This window comes from Panthera uncia, chromosome D1 (assembly GCF_023721935.1).
Source record: "Panthera uncia isolate 11264 chromosome D1, Puncia_PCG_1.0, whole genome shotgun sequence".
NCBI lineage: Eukaryota > Metazoa > Chordata > Mammalia > Carnivora > Felidae > Panthera > Panthera uncia.
In genome coordinates, this window is record NC_064808.1 from 91,134,003 (window position 1) to 91,161,314 (window position 27,312).

Genomic DNA, 27,312 nt, shown 5'->3' on the forward strand with positions numbered 1-27,312 from the left:
ATGCCTGCCTTCAACAGATTGTTTCCCCTGGTTTCCCTCGTGCTCATCTTCTGGGGTAAGTACTAGCACCCTGCCATGCGAGATGCAGATAACAGTAATAATGCCAACAATAATAACACTAATTGATGTCGTTTGTAACAAAAGGAGCCTTGGTTGGCTTCTCTCTATGCATGTCTGCCAGACATGGAGATCCATAAGGGTTACATGACAGCTGGGATTTTGAGACTGGAAAAACACCTCACTCCCCTGCTGTTATATTCCAGAACCACCCTAGTGGGTTTTCCACCCCTCCTCCTGTTTCCGATTAATTCCAAAGTATTTTTTCCCTTTTCCTTTTGTTGAAAGGGAATGCAGTCACGTTCATTATGAAAAATCTCGGTTGCCTTTACCTTTCATTTTTCAATGAAAAATCATTGGGTCTTCAAATTAATTCCCATGTATTTTTTTAAAAAGCTAAATGGATGCATTTTGAGAATGAAAACACGTTGTTGAGCCATTTATTTAATTTTAATAAGGAAAATAGGCTTCAGCCATTTGCAGCTACGTCTTTGATAAATAGGCACCTGGGCATTGCATCTTTATTCTTTTTCATGAACATGTGAAGCTAAGGTGCTTTGGTGTTTGGGGAGCTATGTTTTTTTGCTTTCAAAAACGAATCGGTTCTTGTTTGCTGTGAGGAAATAAGGTGACCTTCTCCCTCCAAATAAGGAAGACCTTCACTTGCAACACTAAGGCTAAGCAGAGTGGTGTCAGAGTAGGGTACCTGCATGGGTGTAGAGAGAGCTAATGAGTCTACGTGATAACATCTGTATATGTGATTGAGAGAATGCTTTACTGTGTCGTTTATGCCTCAGTGTTTGAATGTGTGTTAGTGTATGTCTGAGCATGTTAGTATGGGCATCTGAATGGATTGGTGAAGATGTGTGTGTGTGTGTGTGTGTGTGTGTGTGTGCATGCGCACGTGTGTGTGATTGCTGTATAGTTCTAGGCATCCCTCTCTTGGTGACTCTGATTAGATCCTCAGGTCAAATACAGGTGCTGTTCAGTTGATATATTGCTTCACATGATCATCTACATTTCTACTTTTTACATGCTTTTACCTTTATGCTAAAAGTCAATAACCAGGATAATTGTGCCCACTTGCTTTATTGAAACTAGGCGTGTAGGATTTATTCTCCCGTTGTTGGCATGAAACTCATTCTACTTGTGCAGTGGCAAATATGCTGATGGGAATTGCCTCTTTGCCTTAGTATCACTTTATTAAACCTCCAGGACTTATTGGCTGCCAGCATTATCTGGATTTTACATGTGACCAAAAGCAGAGCCAAGCTTCATGTTGAACAAAATGCCTGATGAGACAGTCTGGGAAGGACAAAGAGGGAGAGTAATGCCAGTCCCAAGGGCAGATTCATCACCATCCATCCCCAGTAGAGTGACTAGACCTGAAGATGAAGCAGACATAATGGGTTGCCAATGATCTCACCTGCCTTGACGATTTAAGGCTAGGATTTCCTCAGGGGAGGCTAAGACTAGGGAAATGAGCCTTAGGAGAGGTTAGTCTGGCTGGAAAAGAAAGAGTATTGATAAATCAATGGAAGATAAAGTTGCAGAGAAGGACTGGGGTGAGATTCTACAGAGCTTTTCTTCCCAAACCTTAATTTAAATTTTTAGCATCCCTGCCTGAATTCCAGTGGAAGGGTTGAGGGTGCCACATGCTAAGCCCTTTTTAGGACTTATAAAGCCTGGCTTGGAGTCTTAGCTGTGCCATTAGCTTGCTATGTAACAACCTTAGAGTATCTGGTTCCTCACATGGAAAGGTCGGAAGTTGGGGCAGATAACATCTAAGACTGAAAAGTAAGGAAATATTTACAAAATATTGCTCGACTTGGTAGCATCCACCCCTCTCCTCACCTCCACTTTCCACCCCATCCCCAAAATAAAACCTTTGGAAGAAGCATGCACATCACACCCATCATGTGCTCATTCTCAGCTTCTTTGGCTCATGAAGCTTAAAAGCTGCAGAAGGAAAGAGGGATGGTTCAGGAAACCTGGTCATCAAATGTAAGAGAAGGGCCTCATTTCACAAATGCAATTTCATTTTATTTGAATGTAATTCTAGGACTGGAAACCACTTTGACTAGATGCATTCTCCCTTCCCAAGTTGCTTTATCACATGATGCAAATATAAATGGAAAGAATATTTTCCATTGTATTATTTTCTGCATATATTGAAAAAAAGTTCCCTTATTTCCTTTAATAAAGTATATAATAATAATTAAAAAAAAACCCTACACTTCCCTGGTGCTTTATGGTTTGCGAAGCACTTTTCAATCTGTTACTTCTTTTTGGTCACCATATCAATCCTTGGGGGTAGCTAGGGAAAGTAATATTACTTCCAGTTTAGATGTGAGAAAATGAGCTCAGGGAGGGGGAAGGACTTGCCAGAGAGCTCTCGTCTCCTGATTTCAGTCTTCCAGTGCTTGTTCTGGCACTTCTAATGAACACATGTACTGCTATGCAGGATTGCCGGATGGGCTCTGTCCTCACATCCCTCTTCAGAGCCACCACCCTCCCACCCCTCCCGCCATGCCTTTCCTTTGCCCTCCCCATCCAGGCCCTAGTGTCTTCTCTGCTCTTCCTCTCTGGGTCTAGTCCCCCACATGTGTGCTCTGTTGGGGATGCTTCCCTCTCGTCCCCCAGAAGCTCATCATGCACCCCATTCTTTTCAAGGCTCTGCTAAGTGACTGGCTAACCTGATAGACAAATCATTTCAGGTTGTTAATGCCTACAGATAACTTCATTTATTACCCCTTTTGGCAAATATTTACATTCTAATAAAAGCCTGCATTATCTTAGCACAAAGGAATGCATTCTAGAGCAAGCTCAGGAGGGGCAAGCTAGTAATGGCCAAAGAAGAAAAAGATTTGAGGGTATTAGAGGAGTTGGTTCAACACATATTACTCTTCACCTCATGATAGATTGATACTATTCCTTAGTTAAATATAATCATTAGTAATATATCTACCTAGTCTACCTTCTCATAAGTTTCCTCATTTATTACTATAGAAATTGGAGAAGAGACCAGAAGTCAAATGATTTGGCCAAGATTATTCCAGGAGTTTATCATTTACAGTCAGCAATGTGGATTGAATATCTACCATATGTACGACCTTTTCTTGGGTATCTAGAGGATTTCACAGAGAGGCAGTGGTGTACTAGAGACTCATGGGGTGGGGAAACAGATTTCACCTCTTGATGGAAGAAACATCACGTCATATGGCAAAGGGCAAGCAAAGAGACAGGAGAGAATTTTGTGACCATTTTGCAATGTACTATCCAGGACTTCATGAGCAGAATTCTTATGCCTTGAAACTAGACTTTGGCCATGAGAAGGGAATCAGTAGTGCTTGTTCTCTGATGGTACACTGGGTAGCTGTCATCTCAGGAGCAACTCAGGAAAAAGAGAGATTGCTGTGCAAGCCACAGCCATCCTCCTGATTGCATATATTTTGCCCTCCCTCCTTTAAATGAACTAAGTGTGCTCCTATTTAAGACCAATTCATCTACTTGCTCACTAAAGCACATCAGCTGGCACGTATTCGAGGATGTTGGTCCAACAAATTGTTCTTTTTCAAAGCCCAGCAGCTCTGCTACCGCCTTCATCCAAGCCAAACCACTGAGCCATCTCTCAATGTGATCAGTGTACCAGCCTCTTAACTATCCTGTTTGCTTCCACATTGTCCTTCGTCACCTCTTCCGTTTATTCTCAACATAGCCAGGTCATGTCAGTTTGTACCAATCGTGTTATTCTTCCACTCAGAACACTCCAATGGTCCCCATGTCACTCCAAGCAGAAGTCCAAGTTCTAATCAAGACCAGCCATGATCTGGCCCTGGCTTATGTCTCCTTTCTCACTTTGTTCCCTGGGCTTCATTGTGCTCTGCTTTCGACAGACACTCCTACCCTAGGACCCTTGAAATGCTATTTCCTCTGTTTGCACACTTCCATGGAGATATTCATATATCTCCTTTCTTGCCCTCATTTCTTTCCTTCAGTGCCTGCTCGATGTCACCGTCTCAGTGAGGCTGTCTCCGATCTTCCCATGCACCTCTACTCTGTTTTACTTTTTCTCATTAGTACATACTACAATGTCATGTTTCTTATTTTTATTACCCTCCTCTGGAATGCAGGCTCCATGAGAGCAGGAATGGTTTCTGTTTTGTCCCCTGTTGCATTGTCAGTGCCTAGAACAGTGCCTGGCATACAATAAGCACGCAATATATTTGTTGAATAAGTGGGCAGATAAATGAAGGAGAAAATACATTAACAGGTGATATATGTCCAAAGCACATTCATATAGACCATTCCATAGAATTCCCATGATGACGCTATTAGATGTTATTTTCAGCATTCTGTTGATGAATAAACTGAGTCTCAGAGGTTAAAGAGTAGATACACACAGGCCTTCAGTTGCCAAATTCATTTCCTTCCTGCCTCTGTATTTGTAACTGTGCATTCCTTGGTACATCTTCCTATGCTACTTTCGAAGTCATCATCACTGAACTAACTTATCTTTACCATGTCTCATTAAATATGAATGTGCCTCAAAGCTGCCTGCCACACAGATTTCTCAGTGCACATTCTCTGCACCTGTATTCGTTCCCAAACTTTTGCACAGACCACACCTTCTTTTCTTTTCTTTTCAACCAGGCTTACAATCGAGACTTCAAACACATCACATATTGAAAGTGTTTCTGATCAGTTCTCTCTAGATACAGATCCTCTCTCCATGAAAGTGATGGTCCATATACAGAAGCGGGAGACTCTTTTGCAGACTGCCTGATAAGACCAGCCCCAGCTAGCTTGAGAGTTTTAAAACCAATTAGTTTTATTTCCCCTTGATGTTTTAAACTCATCATAGTGCCACTTGTGTGTTTGTTTAAAAGATTTTTAATGTTTATTTATTTTTGAGAGAGAATGTATGAACAGGAGAGGAGCAGAGAAAGAGGGAGACACAGACTCAGAAGCAGGCTCCAGGCTCTGAGCTGTCAGCTGGCTCTGAGCCAGACGTGGGGCTCGAACTCACGGACGGTGAAATCATGACCTGAGCTGAAGTCAGACTGAGCTGCCCAGGCACCCCAGCGTACTAGTTTTTAAATATCAATGTGTATTGTTTCATTTTTTTTAGGAGTTTTGTTTTTATTATTAATTCATGGAAAGGTAGCACTAGAAGGGGACTTAGAAGTCCTGACATAAGATCATCCCATTTTTGAATCTTGCATACAATAAACTCTTACCAAATAGTTTTTTGTATTTGTAATCAGCTTCAGCACCAGAAAATTCTTTTTTTTTTTTTTTTTTTAATGAGCCAAGTTTACTTTCTTGTAACTTTTGGAATTAGACACAATCGAATTTCTCTTCCACAGGCCTTCAAATACTTGAAGGCAGATAAGTTCTAGAAGTGTCCAAGCCAGACACCCCCAATTCTCCCATCTGTTTCTCCCCAGACGATGTCTCCAGACCCTTCTCCATCTTGCTCCTTGCTGGGCATGAACTCACTGAACAACTTCCTGTTGTCAAGTGTGACAGCTGAACTGATCGGAACGGTCCAGATTTGTTCTGCACGGTGCACAGGCACTGTCTCTCCCTCGTTGTGCACATCGTGCATCTGTTAATGCAGCCCACATTTGCACTCGCTTTGTTGGCGGCCTCATCCCACTTTTGACTCATCCTGAACGTGCAGTCTGATGTACTCACCCTATTTTTATGGGCCACAAGTTTCTAGAGGGCAGAGACCATAAGTCCAGACCTCCATGTGGCAGGCAAGCTATCGCCCCAACCTGACCTCTCTGCAGATTTTTAACTTTGTCTCTCTCTACTCCTCTGCAAAAAGCATTGCTCTAGCCCAGTGGCCAGCTCACCGTCTTCCTCATCTGCTGTTCCAGCCTCCACCAGGCGTCGGAATTACCTACTTTTTAAAATAAAATTCAGACGCAATGATTATCTCTCCATGGCTTGCCAACATCTGACCCCTCATGTTGTGAAGGCCACACAAAGGTCTTCACAACGTGGTCCCCGCTCCCTTTCTAGACCCCTGCCTCATCTTCCTTCTCTTCCTCTCTCCCCAGCCCAACCAGGAATAACTGGCCCTCCTCTGGGAACAGAACACGTCACCAGCATGGCACTCGCCATGGTCCCGTTTGATGATACTTAGAAGTATGCGTTCCCTGCTAGATTATAAATGCCTTCAGGGTGTGGTTGGTGTTTTATTCATCTTTGTGTCAGCCTCGCACCAGGCCTGGCACAGAGTAGATTTCGGTGAACGGTGGTTGAATGAAGGGTGCACGGATGGGTGGGTATGTGTGCCCCCGGTTTCCCACCGAGACTCTAAGTCTTTGAGGGCAGGGCTCAGGGCTGCACCCCGGGAGGCTTTCAGTCAACTCAGAGTCATCCGTGGCTCCTGCAGCCCACGCCCTGCCTGTTCTGAGCGCGCATCCTGGGGGAGCCCAGGTGAAGACGTACACGCAGGTACATGCGATCTTCAGGTTTGTCTCATGATTCTTCCTTCTCTGTCTCTTCTCCCTCCCTCTTGTTCTCCAATGCCGCTCTCCTGGTGCCCTCCTCCCCAACACCTCCCTGTCCCTTCCCTGTCACTGGGCCCCTCTCCAGTCAGTGTCTGCTTCCCTGTGTGTGTGGAAGTGCCCTCGGAGACGGAGGCCGTTCAGGGCAACCCCATGAAGCTGCGCTGCATCTCCTGCATGAAGAGAGAGGAGGTGGAGGCCACCACGGTGGTGGAGTGGTTCTACAGGCCCGAGGGCGGTAAAGATTTCCTTGTATGTCTGGCTGCTGACTCCGGCCTTTCTTTTGCTTGCCTCTGCTGTTATGTGCCTGGCTCCCGAGAGTCTGGGGAACGAGGCTCTGACAAACCCTGGCTCTTTCTTTTCAAAGCGTTGACAGCTCCCCAGCAGATAACTGACGGCCTTAGTGTAGCCCAGCCTCTGTGATGGGAAGGGCACTTGGCCAGCCGCAGGCATTCCTGGTTACCAGCGGGGGAAGGGGGAGAAGAGAGAAATGGCATGTAGAGTCTACCGTGTGCTAGCCACCCCACAAGGCACTCTGCAGGTGCTTTCACGGGCTCTTGTGCACCATCACGTCGGACGGATTAAATTAGTAGAAAGATGGAAATAACACTCAGCCTCATTCTATGGGAGAGCATAGGTTAGCTCATTGAAATCTCGCAATCCCAGTGAAAAGAGAATGGCAGGGATGACCCAGGCTGATGTTCAACTGGTATACCCGGTACAGCCGCATCTGTGAGTGAACTATTCGAATAGGTCGCCGTGCTAAGCTTCCCAAGCGGCCTCACCATCATCGGTCCCACTGGGAACCTCCAGACCTCCCCCACGCAACTACGGGATCATCCTGGCGGAACGGGGCGCCTCCGAGACTCCGCTCTGTGCTGTGGCTGGTGTCAGCTCGGCCTGGTTCGTGCCACGGCCAGTACCGTTACATGCTTTGAATATCACCTTGGGGATGACCCTTATTCACACTTTCACGGACTCTGGAACCCACGCTGCCTGGGTTTGATTCTCCACTCTACAGCTTGTTAGTTCTGTGCCGTAAGACGACTGGCTTCACCTCTCTGTGCCTCCGTTTCCTCATCTCTAAAATGGGGATGCAAACCACAGCTACCTCATACAATTGTTACCTTCAAAGTTGTTAGCTTTCATTTTTTTTTTTAATTTTTTTTTTAACATTTATTTTTGAGACAGAGAGAGATAGAGCATGAACGGGGGAGGGGCAGAGAGAGAGGGAGACACAGAATCGGAAGCAGGCTCCAGGCTCGGAGCCGTCAGCCCAGAGCCCGACGCGGGGCTCGAACTCACGGACCGAGAGATCGTGACCTGAGCTGAAGTCGGACGCTTAACCGACTGAGCCACCCAGGCGCCCCATTAGCTTTCATTTTTAAGGCATTTAGAATAGCCCTGGAATATAGGAAGCATGATACACGTGTTTGCTAGAGAAAAGGTATACGTACGTGAGGTACACGGAGGCCCAAAGAAGTTAATAAGAGACCTTAGATTCGAACCAGGTTGTCTGACAGCAGATACAAAGCCCTTTTTACTGAGCTATCTCACCTTCTTGAAGGCGAGTTTCTTCTGTACAAAGACTTAATGGAGACGATAGCAGGGTGAAATTGAGTGCTCCGATCAAGTGTTTGTTCCAGAACTGGAACCAGTAAATTTCCCTGAAATCTCGGGCTTCCCTCAGAGTTGACTGTGACTGAGGCCGGTCCCCAGGGGACAGGCATCTGGATGTCTAGGCCCGATGCAAAGGCCCCCATTGGCCTCAGGCCTGGTTGTGTGCCAGCCACCTACTCTGCTTCTGCGTCTGCCCAGAATGAGTAGAAGCTGACTCAGAAGGAGGAAAAGAAACTTTAAAAATTGTACTGGACAAAGCGATGCTGTCTGCTAGAAATTCCTGTGAAAATGGAAACGTTCCATATTTGTGCTGTCCAGTACAGTAGCCACTAGCCACGTGTGGCCACTGAACCCTTGAAATGTGGCTAGTGCAAATGAGGAAGTGAATTTTACATTTTCACTTCTAGTCATTTATTTTTTTTTTTAATTTTGTTATGTTTATTTTTGAGAGAGAAAGACACACAGACAGACAGAGTGCAAGTAGGGGAGGGGCAGAGAGAGAGGGAGACACAGAATCCGAAGCAGGCTCCAGGCTCCGAGCTGTCAGCACAGGGCCCGACGCGGGGATCGAACTCACAAACCGTGATATCGTGACCCGAGCTGAGGTCAGATGCCCAACCGACTGAGCCACCCAAGCACCCCATCTAGTCATTTGTTTTTTTGTTGTTTTTTTCTCTAGTCATTTAATTGTTAGCGTGAGTAGTCTCCATACGGCAAGTGGAGACTAGAATGGGCAGCACAGCCGTAGAGAATAAAAAGGTGTGTCAGAAGGTGGAAGTGCTTGAGAAAAGAAATTTCGAGACCACATTTCAGTTATAATTCAGCCCAAAGTGAAAAACCTGAAGTGTGCATATCTTTTGGCAGCTCTCTGCTCAACCATGACACTTTGGTGCCCAGGGTCCCCTTCCTGTGGCCTGGCCCAGACTGACCACATCCCCTCAGTGGCAACCAGATCAGAGAGTCCAGTCTTGAGGCCAAGGCTTTACGATGTCTTCGTGACTCGTGAAGCTGCCTCTCTCGGTCTCTATGCTCTGTTCTCCCACTGGCTGCCCTCGTGACACAGCTTACTCTCTTGCTCTGTCTGTCTCCTTCCAATTCTTTCTTTCAGTTTCCCCCTCCTGGTCTATCTGCTTTACTCACCTTCTTTTGTTCTCTTTCTCTGTACCTCTTTTTTCCTGCCAGCCTTCTTCCTGTCTACTCCTGTCTGCGTCTTCCTTTGCTGTGTCTATACGCCCTGATACCTGTTTACCTTTGCTCATCTTTCCCTGCCTCTCTCTCTCTCTCTCTCTTCCCTGCCCTCCCCTGAGCCTCCTCATCACACTCCCAAACTTGGGATCTCCTTGTAACTTTGCCCGCTCCCTCCCCTGTCCATGCACGACTCTGCTCCTTTTCTCTGCCCTGTCCCCATCCCGGCCCCCCTACCCTGTTTTCTCTCCTGGCCCTACTCTCTTCTGCTTCTCTACCTGCAGATCTATGAGTATCGAAACGGCCAGCAGGAGGTGGAGAGCCCCTTCCAGGGGCGCCTGCAGTGGAATGGGAGCAAGGACTTGCAGGATGTGTCCATCACCGTGCTGAACGTCACCCTGAATGACTCTGGCCTCTACACCTGCAACGTGTCCCGGGAGTTCGCCTTTGAGGCACATCGCCCCTTTGTGAAGACTACACGGCTGATCCCCCTCCGAGTCACCGAAGAGGGTGAGGCTGGGACACAGGGTCGCGGGGGTGCCCTCCTCTTAGGGGAGGGAGGACAGTGGGTTTCCACACAAATGAGACCTCTGCAGAGTGCAAAGCCCATATATCTGGAGGGGTGACATCTAAAAATGTCACCATCGATTTAACTTCCTTGAGTGGCCAGCTTCCCGCAAACTGCCTGACAGCTTGCCTGTCTGTGCCTTTCCTCAAAGCAGAAAGGCTCAGAGATGACGGGAGAAATACCTGTTCCCTGATCCCCTGACTTCTCATCCTTAGAGAAAGAAGTCAGCCTCCATGAAGCCTAAAACTGTCAACTCAGCTACACCTTCTTCTCTGATCTGTGTTGAATCCCTGACTCAATGGGCAGGGGAAATCTCATGAGCTTATCTAGAAGTCTTCTAACCCTCCTGTGTGGAAGCCATACATACCTCTGAACCAGTGGTGCTCAAATTTCAGCAAGCCTCAAAATCCTCTGCAGGACTTAAAATGCAGACTTCCTGCTTCTGTGGATAGAGTCTGAGAGTTTACATGTCTAACAAATTGCCTGGAGATGCCCATGCTGCCTGGGACCGCACTTTGAGAACCACTGCTCTAAACCAAGTCTTCTGTCTTCCCCAAAATGACCACACAAGCAATCCCTTTCCCATCCCCTGGCATCTATCAGTGCAAAACCTCATTCTCAACTGGAAGAAAAAAAACTTTCTAGTCTTTGGCTTAAAATCTTCAGATTTCCCACAGCCAATTTCTTATGAGGGTGGGAGGTGGGGGGATCCTTCCATCAACCCAATTCAAATGTTTCTGTTTTAATCCAGTCCAGAATCTTGAGGGTAAAGTTAGAATGTGCTCACACACTGCTCTGTTCTGGTTTCAAGGGACTCAGAAAACTGTGGTTTCCAGCCGCTTGCAAACACTCCCTCATGCGTCAAAAGACCGATATATGCCATCTCCTTTTGTGTCTTCTCATCCAGGCTACGTGATGGCTCCATTTTTCTTAGCCTGTTCCCAGGCAATCTATTTCCAGCATACTCTTAGCATTATCACTGCCCCAAGAGGCAGGATGGTGAGCAGGTAAAAGGTGCGGGGCATGAAATAAGAAGTCAAATTCATGATAGCGTTCTTCCTAGGATTCCCAAGAATCCCGACTTCCAGGCCACAAATTTCCTCATTTTTTCCTCCTGTTATTGCGATAGAATTCATGAAGCAAACTTGAGAGTGCACGGCAGGGCAAGAGATGTCATGATTTTGTCCTGATGTGGACAACATGACTAAAACGAAAGGTAGGTCAATTTTTTTGAACGTGCAGAAGCACTCTCAGACCACTGGCATTTAGACCTGATGAGCCATTCTCCCTCTCTGAACCCATCACCTCTTGTGTACAGCGCGTGCGTTGGGCTAGAAGCTCTCTAAGGTATTTTTCTGTTTTGAAGTTCCATTTTCCCTTCTGTTTACACACCTCTCCTCCCCGGGGGGGGGGGGGGGGGGGGGGGGGAAAGAGGCTGGCGCCCTCTACTGGTCACTGCCGGAACTGTTGGCTGGTGACGCCGATACTAGGAAGGCGCCGCAGGTCTCTCTCAGGCTCTTGCCTCCAGAGTCCCTGGCGCAGCCCGTGGAAAGTGTGGCAAAGCTGAACCTGTCCGCCTCCGGGGCACCAGAGCCAGGCTTGGGTAAGAATAGAAGGAAGACGAGTTTGTTATCAGAACCACAAAGCCTCTTGGGATGTGAGGGCTGGAAGGAAGCTTGGCTCTCATTTCCTGCAGAGGTTCTGAACAAAGAGCAGGCAGGCCTCAGAATTGCCCAGGGGGCTTTCCTCCGTGTAGCAGACTCCCTACTGCTCTTATGAGCCTGAGCTCTGTGGCCTGGAGTGAGGTCTCGGGTATGTAAGTAGAAATGACCCCCCAGGTGATTGATTGGAGGGTGCAGCTCTGATGCCCCCCATTTTGCGGCGGGGAGATCGGTGAGGCGCTTGCCCAGAGATAGGAAGCGAGTTAGCGCCAGACGCGGGCCTACGGACCAGATCTTTTGGCTACCGGGCTAGCTCTATTTCCAGTACCTCTTTCCCTTCGACCACCATCCCTCTTTCTGCTACTCCTTTCTTTTCCTTCTTTTCATATCTTTTCCTTTCTCCTCCCCCCCTTCTTTTCCCTCCCCTTTTTTCCTTCCTTCTTTCCTTCCTCTCTTTCTTTCTCTCTTTTCCTCTGTGACCCGTGGCCGCCTCTGAGAATACCCGCCTCCCCGCAGCCAAGATCTGCTTTCATAAGGCTCAGAGCGACAGGCGCCACCACAACGCAACGTGCTACATCTCCTCCAGTCCTGTGGTCCCACAGAATCTCCCTAGTTCTTGGCTCGAGCTGAACGTATCCTGTCCTAAGCTCTGACCTCCTGGCTCTAAGACAGAAATCTGAGATCTAGAAGCGACTAAAAATACTGAGCATGGATAGCTTCCTGTGTTCCTACTTCTGGGCTATTGCATTTAAAAAGAGCGTGCTTTAAGCCAAGAACATCACAAATCAGGTATTACCCAGCCCACAAAAAAGATACTTTATGTGCATGGTGTTCTTCTGTGCCGCATGCTATATTTATGATGTTCAGCTCCAGTCAGGAAACCTGGATGATCGTGGAAGCTTTGGATTGCTTCTCTGAGCTGAAGGTCATGGCTATGGCTATTCTGTGCTTTTAAGCAGTGAGGCCTGATGGATGACTCGGGCCTATGAATAACCAAGGACCATGAATCTAATTTGCTGGAGGAGTTAGCAACAGGAAATGTGGCTACAAACTTCTTTCCCACTAGAAAGGACGATGTGGACCAGGACCTTTGCCTTATATCATCTTTTAATTGTCATTCTGGTTGGCTGTGAAACAAAGATCAATGTTTATTTGCATTCATTCACTCAACAAATACTTATTGAGTACTGCAAATATTCCAGGATTAGACAACAGGCTGATAATGTAGAAATAAGTGAAATATGTTCTTAATAAGCACACCGTCAGTGGAGAAGAGAGAGAAACACATCACAGCACAACCCGAGAGGTATTACAATGCGCGGATGAGAAAAGTGCACAGAGAAGTACATGAATAGCTCCACACGAGAGGCCGAAGAAGGTTCCACAGAGGAAGGAACTTTGGTGGAGTCTGGAAAAATGGTCGGGACACTGAAAAGCAGGAGGGGATGTTGGGACAGAGGTAGCTGAGGGGTGTGCAATACAATTGAGGAAGAGGAAATGGGGATGAATAAACGTCTACAGATCCCCAAAGAGCCCACAGTGTAAATGAGAAGTGAAGTTTTGCTGGTCCACTGAATGGAAATGAGGAGAAAAGGGCTGGATTGTGAATCTTGCTTGCCACGTTCGTGGTTTGGTCTTTATCCTGAGGGCGGGATGGAACACAGAAAGGTTTAAAGCGTGAAAATAGCAGGGTCAGATTTGTATTTCAGAAAGCCTGGGTAATATGTGGAATGCTCCAATACTCATTTTTGTTTGGGTTTGGGATGGCCTGGAAGAAAGATGAACTGGGAAGGACCCTGTTTCCAGTCCAGACTTGTAGAGGCTATGCCCAGATCACTGGGTGGGCCGACCGCACTGGCCCCGTACATGTTTCCCATGCTCACTCGCTCTGCCACTCTATGCTCAGTGGTTGAACTAGACCTGTCCCTCACATGTGTGTAGACTTTCACATCTCACCGGATATTCCTGAATACACTAGGTAAGGTAAGGTTGTGAACTGTCACCCTTAATTTACAAGTTAAGAAAGAGAGTTTCCAATAAGGGAAGTGACTGTCCACACAAAATTGGGACCCGGTTCTTCCATCTCACCCCGTTCCAGGATTCCTTCCACGGCTCCCTTTTCCCCTCCACTCCTCATTCTTTCTCACCCCCATCCCCGCCCCCACTCCCACTCCTGAAAAAAGTCAGCGAGGAAGCTGACAGACAGGAGAGTCAGAGTCATTGAATCTCTTTGACGCCTTCTCAAGTTCCTTAGAGCCAGGGCTAATTTAAGCCATACTTAAAAAAAAAAAAAAAAAAAAGGTCTCATATATCTCCGACCCAATGACAGTTCTGGGTTTGTCGCACATGCACGTTCTGAGCCTCACTGTCCCCCTTGCAGCTGGAGAGGACTTCACCTCTGTGGTCTCAGAGATCATGATGTACATCCTCCTGGTCTTCCTCACCTTGTGGCTGCTCGTTGAAATGATCTATTGCTACAGGAAGGTCTCAAAGGCCGAAGAGGCAGCTCAAGAAAACGCGTAAGTTCCAAGATGCCAAAGTGATGGTAGCTAGCACCTTCAGAGTGTTCGCCCTCACGGACGAGGTGCTGAGCGATTGACACACTCCTCCACTTGCCTCACAACCACCTTTGAGGTAGGCAGCGTTCATATACCCATTTTACGGATAAGAAAACCGAACCTGGGAGAGTGTGCCCGGGACCGTGATAAGAGGCAAAGCGAGGTCTGGATTCATGCCTGCTAACTCTTACCCTGTACTCTTAACCACTGATGGAAAGCCCATAGCTACCATCACAATCCCATGAAATTAGCATTATTATGACCATTTTATGAAGCAGGCTTACAGAGGGTTGTGTGGCTTGCTGAGGCCATGCGGATGATGAACGGAGAGGCTGGGATTTACCTCTCTGTTCCGAAAGTCCGTGCCCTCTCTGTCGCGCTCAGCTGTTTGTTGTACACTGTGGAGCTCATCGGGCCATCTGGGCCCTGCCTTTTATCAGCTAAGGAGCTCCGAGCCACATGTTCTTGCCCCTGGAGCCTGGCAGCAATTGGATACGCGGAGTAGAGGCTCTCATCCTCCAATGTCCAGACTGCACCTCGGCCATTTTCACCAAGGCCCTAGTCACTCGGGAGTGAGCACATCTGAGAAAAAGATGGGGTCTGAGGGCCCAGGGGGCCCCTCTGGCCTGTTATTTGGGGAGAAGAAAAAACAGAACTCTCATAGATTTACAAGGCTGGCAACATGGCCGAGGGGATAACCTAAAAGCTGTAGACTATTATCACCTAAAAATGTTCGATATTTTGCATGATACCTATGATCCCAGGCAAGTAAAAATTACAACTGATACAAGGTTAGAAAGTATTGATATACAAGGGAGGCTGTCATTCCTGGCAGAACCTAGGGTGCTTGGGTTTTAGTGCTCTGACAGGAAGTGCCCACACTTGGACAGGAAGTGTCTACAGTGGGGCCTGCACAGAAAACAGAGTCATATACCCACTTTATGGATGAGAAAACTGAACCTGGGAGAGTGTGCCCGGGACCATGTGGCCCGAGGCCCCCAGCAGAGCCCGGATCCTCAAAGAGCTACAACACATGCAAAGGACAGATCAGAAAATCAGTCCACCCGCCTGGGGCAAAGCCAAGGAAACATATCCATCTTGGCCTGACTCCCAAGTAGAAACCTAAAAGATTCTTGAGAATTAGTAACCGCAAGCCCACTCTCACAATGTTTGGGATTTAAATTTTATACTACTTACATGATCCAGAAAGCTTCAAGCTGAGAAAGTCAATTAAAAGATTAATCCTCAGACAGCGATCACCACGTAGAAGCAAATGAAAAACCATTCTGAAGGGACCTACCCCACAGCTGAGGCTTAACAGGATTCCCTGCATAAAGCATTGCTGAATCTGATTTCACAATCTGATCCAAAGCTAAAAGACACAGCAGCAAACAATCCAGCACAAGCAAGAGAAGTAACAAATGGCAAGATTACATCCCAGGAACTTCAGACACAAAAAGGACCTGGTAGAAGTTAGAAAATAAGTTTATTTAAAAGAGTGAAAGCAAGGGGCACCTGGGTGGTTCAGTCGGTTAAGTGTCTGACTTTGGCTGAGGTCATGATCTCACAGTCCATGAGCTCGAGCCCCACACTGGGCTCTGCGTTGACAGCTTGGAGCCTAGAGCCTGCTTAGGATTCTGTGTCTCCCTCTCTCTCCGCTCTCCCCCACTCACGCTCTGCACTCTCTCTCTTTCTCTCTCAAAAATAAATAAACATTAAAAAAAATTTTTTTTAAAAGAGTGAAAGCAATTAAAAGAGGAGCCAAAAGCCTAAGAACAGAATAAGTTGCGAAGAAAAAAGAACAGACAGATTTTAAATAGGAAGCTTAAAATCTGGAAATGAAAAATAAAGTCAATAAATTTTAAAACTTGATGGATTGGTTCACCAGAACAGTAGATAACAGACACGCTGGAAACAAATGTAAGGAAGTTATAGAGAATGAAGCACAGAGATATAAAAGGCTGGAATATCAGACTGAAACATGAAGAAAGAAAATGAGAATATCTCTTAGAATAGAACAGAGAAGGGGGAGAGGAGCCAAGATGGCGGAACAGCATGGAAGTTTTTTGTGTGCCTCGCGTCCCTGAGACAGAGCCAGACCAACACTAACCCGTCCTGCACACCTAGAAAACTGATCTGAGGATTAACACAACAGTTTGCACAACCTGAACCACAGAATGCAGCAGGTACCCGGCGCGGAGAGGTGAACTGGGGGAGACAGAAGCCACGGAGGGCAGGGAGCTGCTTTTGCATGCGGAGAGAGGACAGAGGCCGCAGTCTCTGGGCGCAGTCTCTGGGTGTCAGCAGCAGCACGGTCCCGCAAATGTTCCCGGGTGCGGCCGGCACCTGGCCATTGCTCAGTGAGACCCTCTGCAGAACGGGCCAAAGCCGCAGTCCCTCAGAAGTAAGGAGTCGGGAAACACAGCCGCGTCTGAGACAAAACTCGGGAGGGAGGTGCTGCCTGGGGCTTGGTCACGAACCATGTAAAAGCCGGAAGTAGATGGAATCCAAAGACAAAGGACGGGTGTGCGATTGCTGACCGGGGAGAACAGAATTCAGATACTAGAGACCGGGTGGCTGGGTGACACCATGGCATCGCTCCCGCGCATGCGCATACGCACCTACAAGTGCCACAAAGATCTGCCCCAGTAAGCTAAGCAGCGCCATCTAGTGGAGAACGGAGCCATTACACTAAGCCCCGCCCAACTGGGCCAACCTCGAGCTACAGGAACACAAATCTCTCCGCCAGCTTAGTTTATGGACTATAAAGGGCTTCATAGTTTGACTTCTAAGGGAAAATGAAGTAATTTCAGTCGTATTTTTGTTCCACTGGCTGTTTGCCAGTCCATCTATTCAGTTTTCTTTTTTTTTTTCTTTTTCGTTTCTTTTCTTTTTCTTGAATACAGAAAGAGAAAAAAATTCATCTTTATTTTCAATTTTTATTAAAATATTTTTCAATTTTTTTCTACTATATTTTTTACTTTTTTTGGTGTGAAAAAGATGATTTTTTTTAATTAATTTTTTTAACGTTTTTTATTTATTTTTGAGACAGGGAGAGACGGAGCATGAACAGGGGAGGGTCAGAGAGAGGGAGACACGGAATCTGAAACAGGCTTCGGGCTCTGTGCACTGTCAGCACGGAGCCCAACGCGGGCCTCGAACCCATGGACTGCGAGATCATGACCTGGGCCGAAGTCGGCCACCTAACCGACTGAGCCACCCAGGTACCCCAAAGATGATTTTATTAAGGCATGGGGACAGGACCCATGGGCAGGAAGAGCTGCCTATATTTTTTACTTTTGTGTAAATTTTTTCAAATTCTATTTTACTTCCATCATTTCATTTTAGTCTACTTCAGTGTATTAATTTTTTCAAATTTTCAAATGATTTCCTTTTTTTTTTCTTTCCTCTTTTTTCTCTAATCTGTCAAGCCCCTTTCAACACCCAGACCAAAACACACCTAGGATCTAGATCTAGCATCATTTACCCGATTTTGTGTGTGTGTTTGTTTTTAATTTTTTAATTTTTTTAATTTTAATTTTACCTCATTAATTCCTTTTCTCCCTTCAAAATGATGAAATGAAGGAATTCACCCCAAAAGAAAGGGCAGGAAGAAACAACAGCCAGGGAATTAACCAACACAGATACAAGCAAGATGTCTGAACCAGAATTTAGAATCAGGATAATAAGAATACTAGCGGGAGTCGAAAATAGATTAGAATCCCTTTCTGCTGAGATAAAAGAAGTAAAAGCTAGTCAGGATGAAATAAAAAATGTTATAACTGAGCTGCAGTTGTGAATGGAGGCCACGGCAGCAAGAATGGATGAGGCAGAACAGAGAATCAGCAATATAGAGGACAAACTTATGGAGAATAATGAAGCAGAAAAAAGGAGGGAGATTAAGGCAAAAGAGCACGATTTAAGAATTAGAGAAATCAGTGACTCATTAAAAAGGAACATCATCAAAATCATAGAGGTCCCAGAAGAGGAAGAGAGAGAAATAGGGGTAGAAGGATTATGTGAGCAAATCATAGAGAAAAACTTTCCTAACCTGGGGAAAGACACAAACATTAAAATTCAGGAAGCACATAGGACTCCCATTAGATTCAACAAAAACCAACCATCAACAAGACATATCATAGTCAAATTCACAAAATATTCAGGAAAGGAGAGAATCATGAAAGCAGCAAGGGAAAAAAAAGTCCTTAACCTACAAGGGAAGACAGATCAGGTTTGCAGCAGACCTATCCACAGAAACTTGGCAGGCCAGAAAGGAGTAGCAGGATATATTCCATGTGCTGAATCAGAAAAATATGCAGCCAAGAATTCTTTATCCAGCAAGGCCGTCATTCAAAATAGAAAGAGAGGTAAAATGTTTCCCAGACAAACAAAAATTAAAGGAGTTTGTGATCACTAAACCAGCCCTGCCAGAAATTTAAAAAAATTTTTTAACATTTATTCATTTTTGAAAGGCAGAGAGAGACAGGGTGTGACTGGGGGAGGGGCAGAGAGAGAGGGAGACACAGATTTCTAAGCAGGCTCCAGGCTCCAAGCTGTCAGCACGGAGCCCGATGTGGGGGCTTCAACTCATGGACTGCAAGATCATGACCTGAGTCAAAGTCAGCCGCCTAACTGGCTAAGCCACCCAGGTGCCACCCAGGTGCCCCATCTACAAGAAATTTTAAGGGGAACTCTCTGAGGGGAGAAAAGATGAAAAAAAATAATAATAATAAAGACCAAAAGCAACAAAGACTAGAAAGGACCAGCGAACACCACCAGAAACTCCAACTCTACAAGCAACATAATGGCAATAAATTCATATCTTTCAGTACTCACTCTAAACATCAATGAGTCCATGCTCCAATCAAAAGACCTAGTGTAACAGAATGGATAAGAAAACAAGATCTATCTATATGCTGTTTGTAAGAGACCCACTTTAGACCTAATGACACCTTCAGATTGAAAGTAAGGGGATGGAGAACCATCTATCATGCTAACGGTCAACAAAAGAAACCAGAGTAGCCATACTTACATGGGGCAATCTAGACTTTAAAATAAGGACTGTATCAAGAGATGAAGAAGGGCATTATATCATTATGATAATTAATTATAATTTATATTATTGTTAATTATCATAATTAAGAATTATGATAATTATATCATAATTAAAGGGTCTATCCACCAAGAAGACCTAACAATTGTTAGCATTTATGCGCCAAATGTGGAAACACCCAAATATATAAATCAATTAATCACAAACATAAAGAAACTCATTGGTAGTAATACCATAATAGTAAGGGACTTCAATACCCCACTCACAGCAGTAGACAGATCATCTAATCAAAAAATCAACAAAGAAACAATGGCTTTGAATGACACACTGGACCAGATGGATTTAACAGATATATTCAGAACATTTCATCCTAAAGCAGCAGAATATACATTCTTCTCCAGTGCACATGGAGCGTTCTCCAGAACAGACCACATACTGGGTCTCAACAGCCCTCAACAAGTACAGAAAGACTGAGATCATACCATGCATATTTTCAGACCACAATGCTATGAAACTCAAAATCAACCACAAGAAAAAATTTGGAAAGGTAAGAAACACTTGGAGACTAAAGAACATCCTACTAAAGAATGAATGAGCTAACCAAGAAGTTAAAGAGGAAATTAAAAAGTTCATGAAACCAATGAAAATGATAACACCACAACCCAAAACCTCTGGGACGCAGCAAAGGCAGTCATACGAGGAAAGTTTATAGCAATCCAGGCCTTCCTAAAGAAGGAAGAAAGATCTCAGATACACAACCTAACCTTACACCTTAAAGAGCTGGAAAAAGAACAGCAAATAAAACCCCAAAACAGCAGAAGGCAGGAAATAATAAAGATCAGAGCAGAAATTAATGCTATCGAAACCAAAAAAACAGTAGAACAGATCAATGAAACCAGAAGCTGGTTCTTTGAAAGAATTAACAAAATTGATAAACCATTAGCCAATTTGATCAAAAAGAAAAAAGAAAGGACCCAAATAAATAAAATCAAGAATGAAAGAGGAGATTGGGCGCCTGGGTGTCTCAGTTGGTTGAGCGTCCGACTTTGGCTCAGGTCATGATCTTGTGGTCCATCCGTGAGTTCAAGCCCCGCTTTGGGCTCTGTGCTGACAGCTCGGAGCCTGGAGTCTGCTTCACATTCTGTGTCTCCCTCGCTCTCTGCCCCTCCCCCACTCATGCTCTGTCTCTCTCTCAAAAATGAATAAACATTAAAAGAAAAAAAAGAGTGAAAGAGGAGAGATTGCAACCAACACAGCAGAAATAAAAATAATAAGAGAATATTATGAGCAATTATATGCCAATAAAATGGGCAATATGGAAGAAATGGATAAACTCCTAGAAACATATACACTACCAAAACTGAAACAGGAAGAAATAGAAAATTTGAACAGACCCATAACCAGTAAGGAAATTGAATTAGTAATCAAAAATCTCCCAAAAAAGAAGAGTCCAGGGCCAGATGACTTTCCAGGGGAATTCTACCAAACATTTAAGGAAGAGTTAACACCCATTCTCTTGAAGCTGTTCCAAAAAATAGAAATGGAAGGAAAACTTCCAAACTCTTTCTATGAAGCCAGCATTACCTTGATTCCAAAACCAGAGACCCTGCTAAAAGGGTGAACTATAGACCAATTTCTCTGATGAACATGGATGCAAAAATCCTCAACAAGATATTCGCCAACCAGATCCACCAATACATTAAAAAAATTATTCACCACATCCAAGTGGGTTTTATACCCGGGATGCAGGGCTGGTTCAATATCCACAAAACAATCAATGTGATTCATCACATCAATAAAAGAAAGGACAAGAACCATATGATCCTCTCAATAGATGCAGAGAAAGCATTTGACAAAATACAGCATCCTTTCTTGATAAAAACCCTCAAGAAAGTAGGGATAGAAGGATCATACCTCAAGATCATAAAAACCATATAAGAAAGACCCAATGCTAATGTCATCCTCAATGGGGAAAAACTGAGAGCTTTCCCCTTAAGGTCAGGAACAAGGCAGGGATGTCCACTCTTGTCCCTGTTATTCAACATAGTATTGGAAGTCTTAGCCTCTGCAATAAGACAACACAAAGAAATAAAAGGCATCCAAACCAGCCAGGAGGAGGTCAAACTTTCAGTCTTCACAGATGACATGATACTCTATATGGAAAACCCAAAAGATTCCACCAAAAACCTGCTAGAACTGATCGATGAATTCAGCAAAGTTTCAAGATATAAAATCATTGCACAGAAATCAGTTGCATTCCTATACACCAACAATGAAGCAACAGAAAGAGAAATGAAGCAATTGATCCCATTTATACTTGCACCAAAAACCATAAAATACCCAGGAATAAATCTAACCAAAGAGGTGAAAAAATCTATACACTGAAAACTATAAAAAGCTTATGAAAGAAATTGAAGAAGACATACAAAAAAATGGAAAAAGATTCCATGCTCCTGGATAGGAAGAACAAATATTGTTAAAATGTCAATACTACCCAAAGCAATCTACGTATTCAATGCGATCCCTATCAAAATAACACCAGCATTCTTCATAGAGCTAGAAGAAATAACCCTAAGATTTGTTTGGAATCAGAAAAAAACCCGAACAGCCAAAGCAATCTTGAAAAAGAAAACCAAAGCAGGAGGCATCACAATCCCGGACTTCAAGCTATACTACAAAGCTGTAATCATCAAGACAGTGTGGTACTGGCACAAAAACAGACACGCAGATCAATGGAACAGAACAGAGAACCCAGAAATAGACTCACAAACGTATGGCCAACTAATCTTTGACAAAGCAGGAAAGAATATCCAATGGAAAAAAGACAGTCTCCTCAGTAAGTGGTGCTGGGAAAACTGGACAGCGACATGTAGAAAAATGAACCTGGCCCACTTTCTTACACCATGCACAAAAATAAACGCAAAATGGATGAAAGACCTAAATGTAAGACAGGAAGCCATCAAAATCCGAGGAGAAAGCAGGCAAAAACCTCTTTGATCTTGGCCGCAGCAACTTCTTATTCAACATGTCTCCGGAGGCAAGGGAAACAAAAGCAAAAATGAACTACTGGAACCTCATCAAAATAAAAAGCTTCTCCACAGCGAAGGAAACAATCAGCAAAACTAAAAGGCAACTGACAGAATGGGAGAAGATGTTTGCAAATGACATATCATATAAAGGGTTAGTATCCAAAATCTATAAAGAACTTACAACTCAACACCCAAAAAAATAATCCAGTGAAGAAATGGGCAAAAGTCACAAATAGACACTTCTCCAAAAAAGACATCCAGATGGCCAACCAACACAGGAAAAAATCCTCAACATCACTCATCACCAGGGAAATACAAATCAAAACCACAATGAGATACCACCTCACACCTGTCCGAATGGCTAACATGAACAACTCAGGCAACAACAGATGTTGGTGAGGATGTGGAGAAAGAGGATCTCTTTTGCATTGTTGGTGGCAATGCAAGCTGGTGCAGCCACTCTGGAAAACAGTATGGAGGTTCCCCAAAAAAATAAAATTAGAACTACCCTACGACCCAGCAATTGCACTACTAGGTATTTATCCAAGGGATACGGGTGTGCTGTTTCGAAGGGACACATGCACCCCAATGTTTATAACAGCACTATCCACAATAGCCAAAGTATGGAAGGAGCCCAAATGTCTATCAATGGATGAATGGATAAAGAAGATGTGGTATACATATACAATGGAGTATTACTCGGCAATCAAAAAGAATGAAATCTTGCCATTTGCAATTACGTGGATGGAACTGGAGGGTATTATGCTAAGCGAAATTAGTCAGAGAAAGACAAATATCATATGACTTCACTCATATGAGGATTTTAAGACACAGAACAGATGAACACAAGGGAAGGGAAGCAAAAATAATATTAAAACAGAGAGCGGGACAAAACATAAGAGACTCAAATATGGAGAACAAACAGAGGGCTATTGGAGGGGGGATGGGCTAAATGGGTAACACCTAACAGAGGGTGTGTGTGGGGGGGATGGGCTAAATGGGTAAGGGGCATTAAGGAATCTACTTCTGAAATCACTGTTGCACTATATGCTAACTAATTTGGATGTAAATTAAAAAAAATAAAATTAAAGATTAAAAAAAAAAGAATAGAATAGAGAAAATGGAGGAGAAACAATATTCGGAGATACAATGGCTAAACAGAGCATGACTTCTCAGATTCAGGAAGCACGCATGTCCTGAGCAGGATAAATATTAAATGTAAACACCAATCAGGGTTGCTTGGGTGGCTCAGTTGGTTGAGTTTCCAACTTCAGCTCAGGTCATGATCTCACAGTTTGTGAGTTCGAGCCCTGCATGGGGCTCTGTGCTGACAGCTCAGAGCCTGGAACATGCTTTGGATAATGTGTCTCCCCCTCTCTCTGCCCCTCCCCTGCTCACGCTCTGTCTCTCTCTCTCAAAAATAAACATTAAAAAAAAAAAATCAAACACCAATCATCTTTAAAGTGATAAATGGCAGCCACTGAGATAACCTCCAGCAAATACCATCTGTGTTATAATATTAGACACGTCTCCCTGCTTCTATTAATATTATATTGCAGTTTGTGGGTAGTGTACTAAGTAAATACAAAGGGGAAAAAAAGAGTAACAATTGTAAGGGAAGAAACTAAAGAATCATGATTCACACCCAGTATAATTATCTACTGTTGGTTTGAAACCTCCTATGGAGCTCCCCGGCTGTCACCTGAAACCTGCCCCCATACACGGAAGGCAGGGAGAGACTGAAGGAAGACGCAGGCCACCCCGGATTGGGAGCTGGCAGGTTGAGTGAGCCAGGGTGTGAACGGAAGGCTTTTCTAGGGCAGCCACAAGATAAGCCTGCCAGAATCTTAGAGGTTTATGTAGAGAGGCCTTAGCTGGGTTCGGACATGTATATTGTCCAGATAGTCTTAACACTACATCCGTGTCCTAAGATGTGGCCTTGGGGCAGCTTCTGGGAGTGGGGAAGGCAACTGGAAGGGACACCCCAAGGAAAGTGGAAGGGGGAGCCCCTGATTGCTGGGGTCCAGCTTACAGGTCACCTGGCAGCCACATCCTTTCCATGACCCCCTCTACCACCTACATAGAAAATACAATGGAATCTACAGACAAACCATTAGAGTGAGTGAGAATGTTCCACAAGACTGTTGATACAAATCACAACATAAAAGTATAAAAACCACCTATGGTTCCAGCCACAAAAATTTAGAAAAACATTTAAGTATTGAAAACTTTGGAAAACATTTCCGTTACAGTAGCAACAAACAGTCTCCAGTACCTGGGAATACATTTGATAAAAACGTGCAAGACCTTTGAGGAGAAAAGCACAAAACTTTACTGAAACACTTAAGACCTAAATAAATGGAGAATAAAAGCTCGCTGTTGTAAACACGGCAACTGTCTCCTAAATTAGTCTGCAAATTCAATGGCATTTCAATCAAAATACCCATTAGATTGTTCAAGGAACTCAATTAGCTGATCTTAAAAGTCACATGGAAGAGCAAAGGGCCAAAACTAGTCTAAACCAAGCGATGGCCAGATAGTGAATATTTTAGGCTTTGCAGGCTACACAGGGTCTCTGTTGTATATTGTTCTTTGGTTTTTCTTCTTTGTTCGTAACCCTTACAACTGTTCTTAGTTCACGAGCCATAGTTTGCCTATTTCAAAAAAAGAACAATACTTAAGGAAGGTGGCTGGTAGGACTTTTCCTATCAGATACGTAGATTTCTTATAGAGAAATTAAAGAATTTGTTGATACTGTCTTAAGCATACAGCACAAAGAGAATAAAACAGAGAGCCCCCAAATAGATAAATGTGTACATACAATTTTATATAATATATGACAGAAGTGGCACCACAATCGCTTAGGGAAGAATGAACTCTCCAATATATGGTAGAAGGACAATTCCTTATCCATATGGAAAAGAAAGTAAGAGTCCCCATCTCTCACAGTAAACAAAAATAAGTTGTAAGTGGATGTAGAGATGAGATAAAACGTAAAACTTGAAAATTCTATTAAGGGAATAGAAGACAGTATCTTCATTACACACAGAGAGGAAAAATGGATAATTTTCATGACACTATATCTAAAAATCTTTTGTTCATTACAAGAATCCATAAACAAAGGTTAGAGAGAAACCACAGACTGGGAGAAGATTATTTTCAAGACACAAAACCATCAAAGAAAAATCCATGAGAGAGACATCTCAGAAGGAAAGCTGCCAAAGCAAATGAACAGTCTAATTACAGAAGCAGTAATCCAAATAGCCTATAATCTTATGAAAAATGTACATCAGCAGTGATCAGGGAAATAAATATTAAAGCAACTATAAAATATAATTTCACATCCATCAGTTTGGCCAACATTTTAATCTAACAATCAGAAGTCCCGAGATCCATGTGGATAAATGGGAAGATTCACACACTGCTAGTGGAGGGAAAAAATAAAGACGCCTATTATTCTAGTTCCCTATGAAAGGACCATTCTAGTTTTCTCTTGGGACACACAGGAAGAAGGAAACGCAGAGCTATTCTATAGATGTCCTTGTTCCTGTGCCCTTGTTCTTTCCCTTTTCTTGTGTTCCCACCCCTGGGTACTAAAGTATTGATTCTCTCCCCCCATCTGCCCTCCTCCAGGTCTGACTACCTTGCCATCCCATCAGAGAACAAAGAGAACTCTGCGGTACCAGTGGAGGAATAGAAGGGTGTGACTGAGGTGATGTACAGGGAAGGGCAGGCGAAGGTGGATAAGGATGGCAGCTTGTACGAGTGACTTGGTCACCCACACCCAAGTGACTTTAAATTTGACCCCGTAGATTTCTACCCTACCCAGAGTTCCCACCCTCGGGGTACTTCTTAAAGTCGATATCCAGGTCACAAAGCTCTGTGTGACGTCAAGCCCTTCAGAAAGTGAATTGCTTTGGCCTGAGCAATGTGAACTTCTTACCCACAGCGACAAAAAGTAGTTCCCCCACTCCCTCCTTTGTAAGGATTGTGGATTTGGTCAGTGTCTTTGGCTGGCCTGGACTGGGCCAGGCTGGAAATTCTCAGTGAGTTGTTTTATTGTTGGTAGGTGGGCTGAACACTGAGGGACTGGATATTCCAGGTTCAGCGATGTTAACAGCATCAGGAGGGTGCCCCAGGGGCCAGATCACTTCCCTTCATGCATCCATCCTTCTATTCATTCATCATGCATCCACTCACCTCTGAACTTTCACCTCTGACTTCTAACTCCATCAGACCTCTACACACCATAAGACTTGGCCAGTACTGAGGAGTAAACATTTCTACACGGACTCAACCTCACCCTGTTCCAGCTTTCAAGCAAGGAGCTCCCATGCCAACTGGACTTCCCTGTGCTCCAAATGACTTTGTACAAATGCTGAAGATGGCACACCCCTCTGTCCCTAACTGGTTGGAACTGGCTCATTCTTCTTTGTTGCAAGTGAATGGATGTCTTAATGGAAGGAAGTAAGAATGATTAATTTGGTTAAAGCAGGAGCATCATGAAATGGGATTCCTTGAAATCAGTCCCTCCACCCCCACCCCCCACCAAGTTCCTGGCCCACTTGACTAGAGCATCAGAGCAAAGCATGCCTTTCTAGGATCTTCAGTGATAGAAAGTTTAAGCATGGACCAAGATGTTCTCTGGAACTTGGTACTCTGGGGCTAGATCCCGATAGGTCTCTAAGGACTAGGTTGGCCTCAGCCCTTCAAGAAGCCAAAGACAGCAGTGGCCCTCAAAACTCATACAACATGTTCATCACCCTATTAGGGTAATGTATGTGTGCCCTCCAAGTGGAGCACACCATCTGAGATGGCTGGGAAGCATTATATTCTTGTGGGCATTGAAACTGAAATTTCTAAATTCTTTTCCTCAAAATTCCTGTAGGTCAGTATTATCCCTCCTTTTACAGGAGGCAACTGAGACTCAGGGCTCAACTAAGAGATTTCAGAGGATAAACTGGAACGTAGTAAGCCTTAGGCGCTTCCCACTTGACACTTTCAGAGATGGGATAATTTTGGTTTTAAAAAGACCTTGAAACTGAGTTTGGCTACAG

General features: G+C 44.4%; 1 protein-coding gene across 1 annotated transcript; it reads left to right on the plus strand.

Annotated features, from left to right (window-relative positions):
- SCN3B (sodium voltage-gated channel beta subunit 3) lies at positions 1-26,832 on the plus strand. Its single transcript, XM_049611548.1, has 5 exons — positions 1-55; positions 6,670-6,833; positions 9,671-9,896; positions 13,996-14,134; positions 25,889-26,832. The coding sequence occupies exons 1-5, from the start codon at positions 1-3 to the stop codon at positions 25,950-25,952; spliced, it is 648 nt and encodes a 215-aa protein (XP_049467505.1). The 3' UTR covers positions 25,953-26,832.
- The last annotated feature ends 480 nt before the right edge of the window (positions 26,833-27,312 follow it).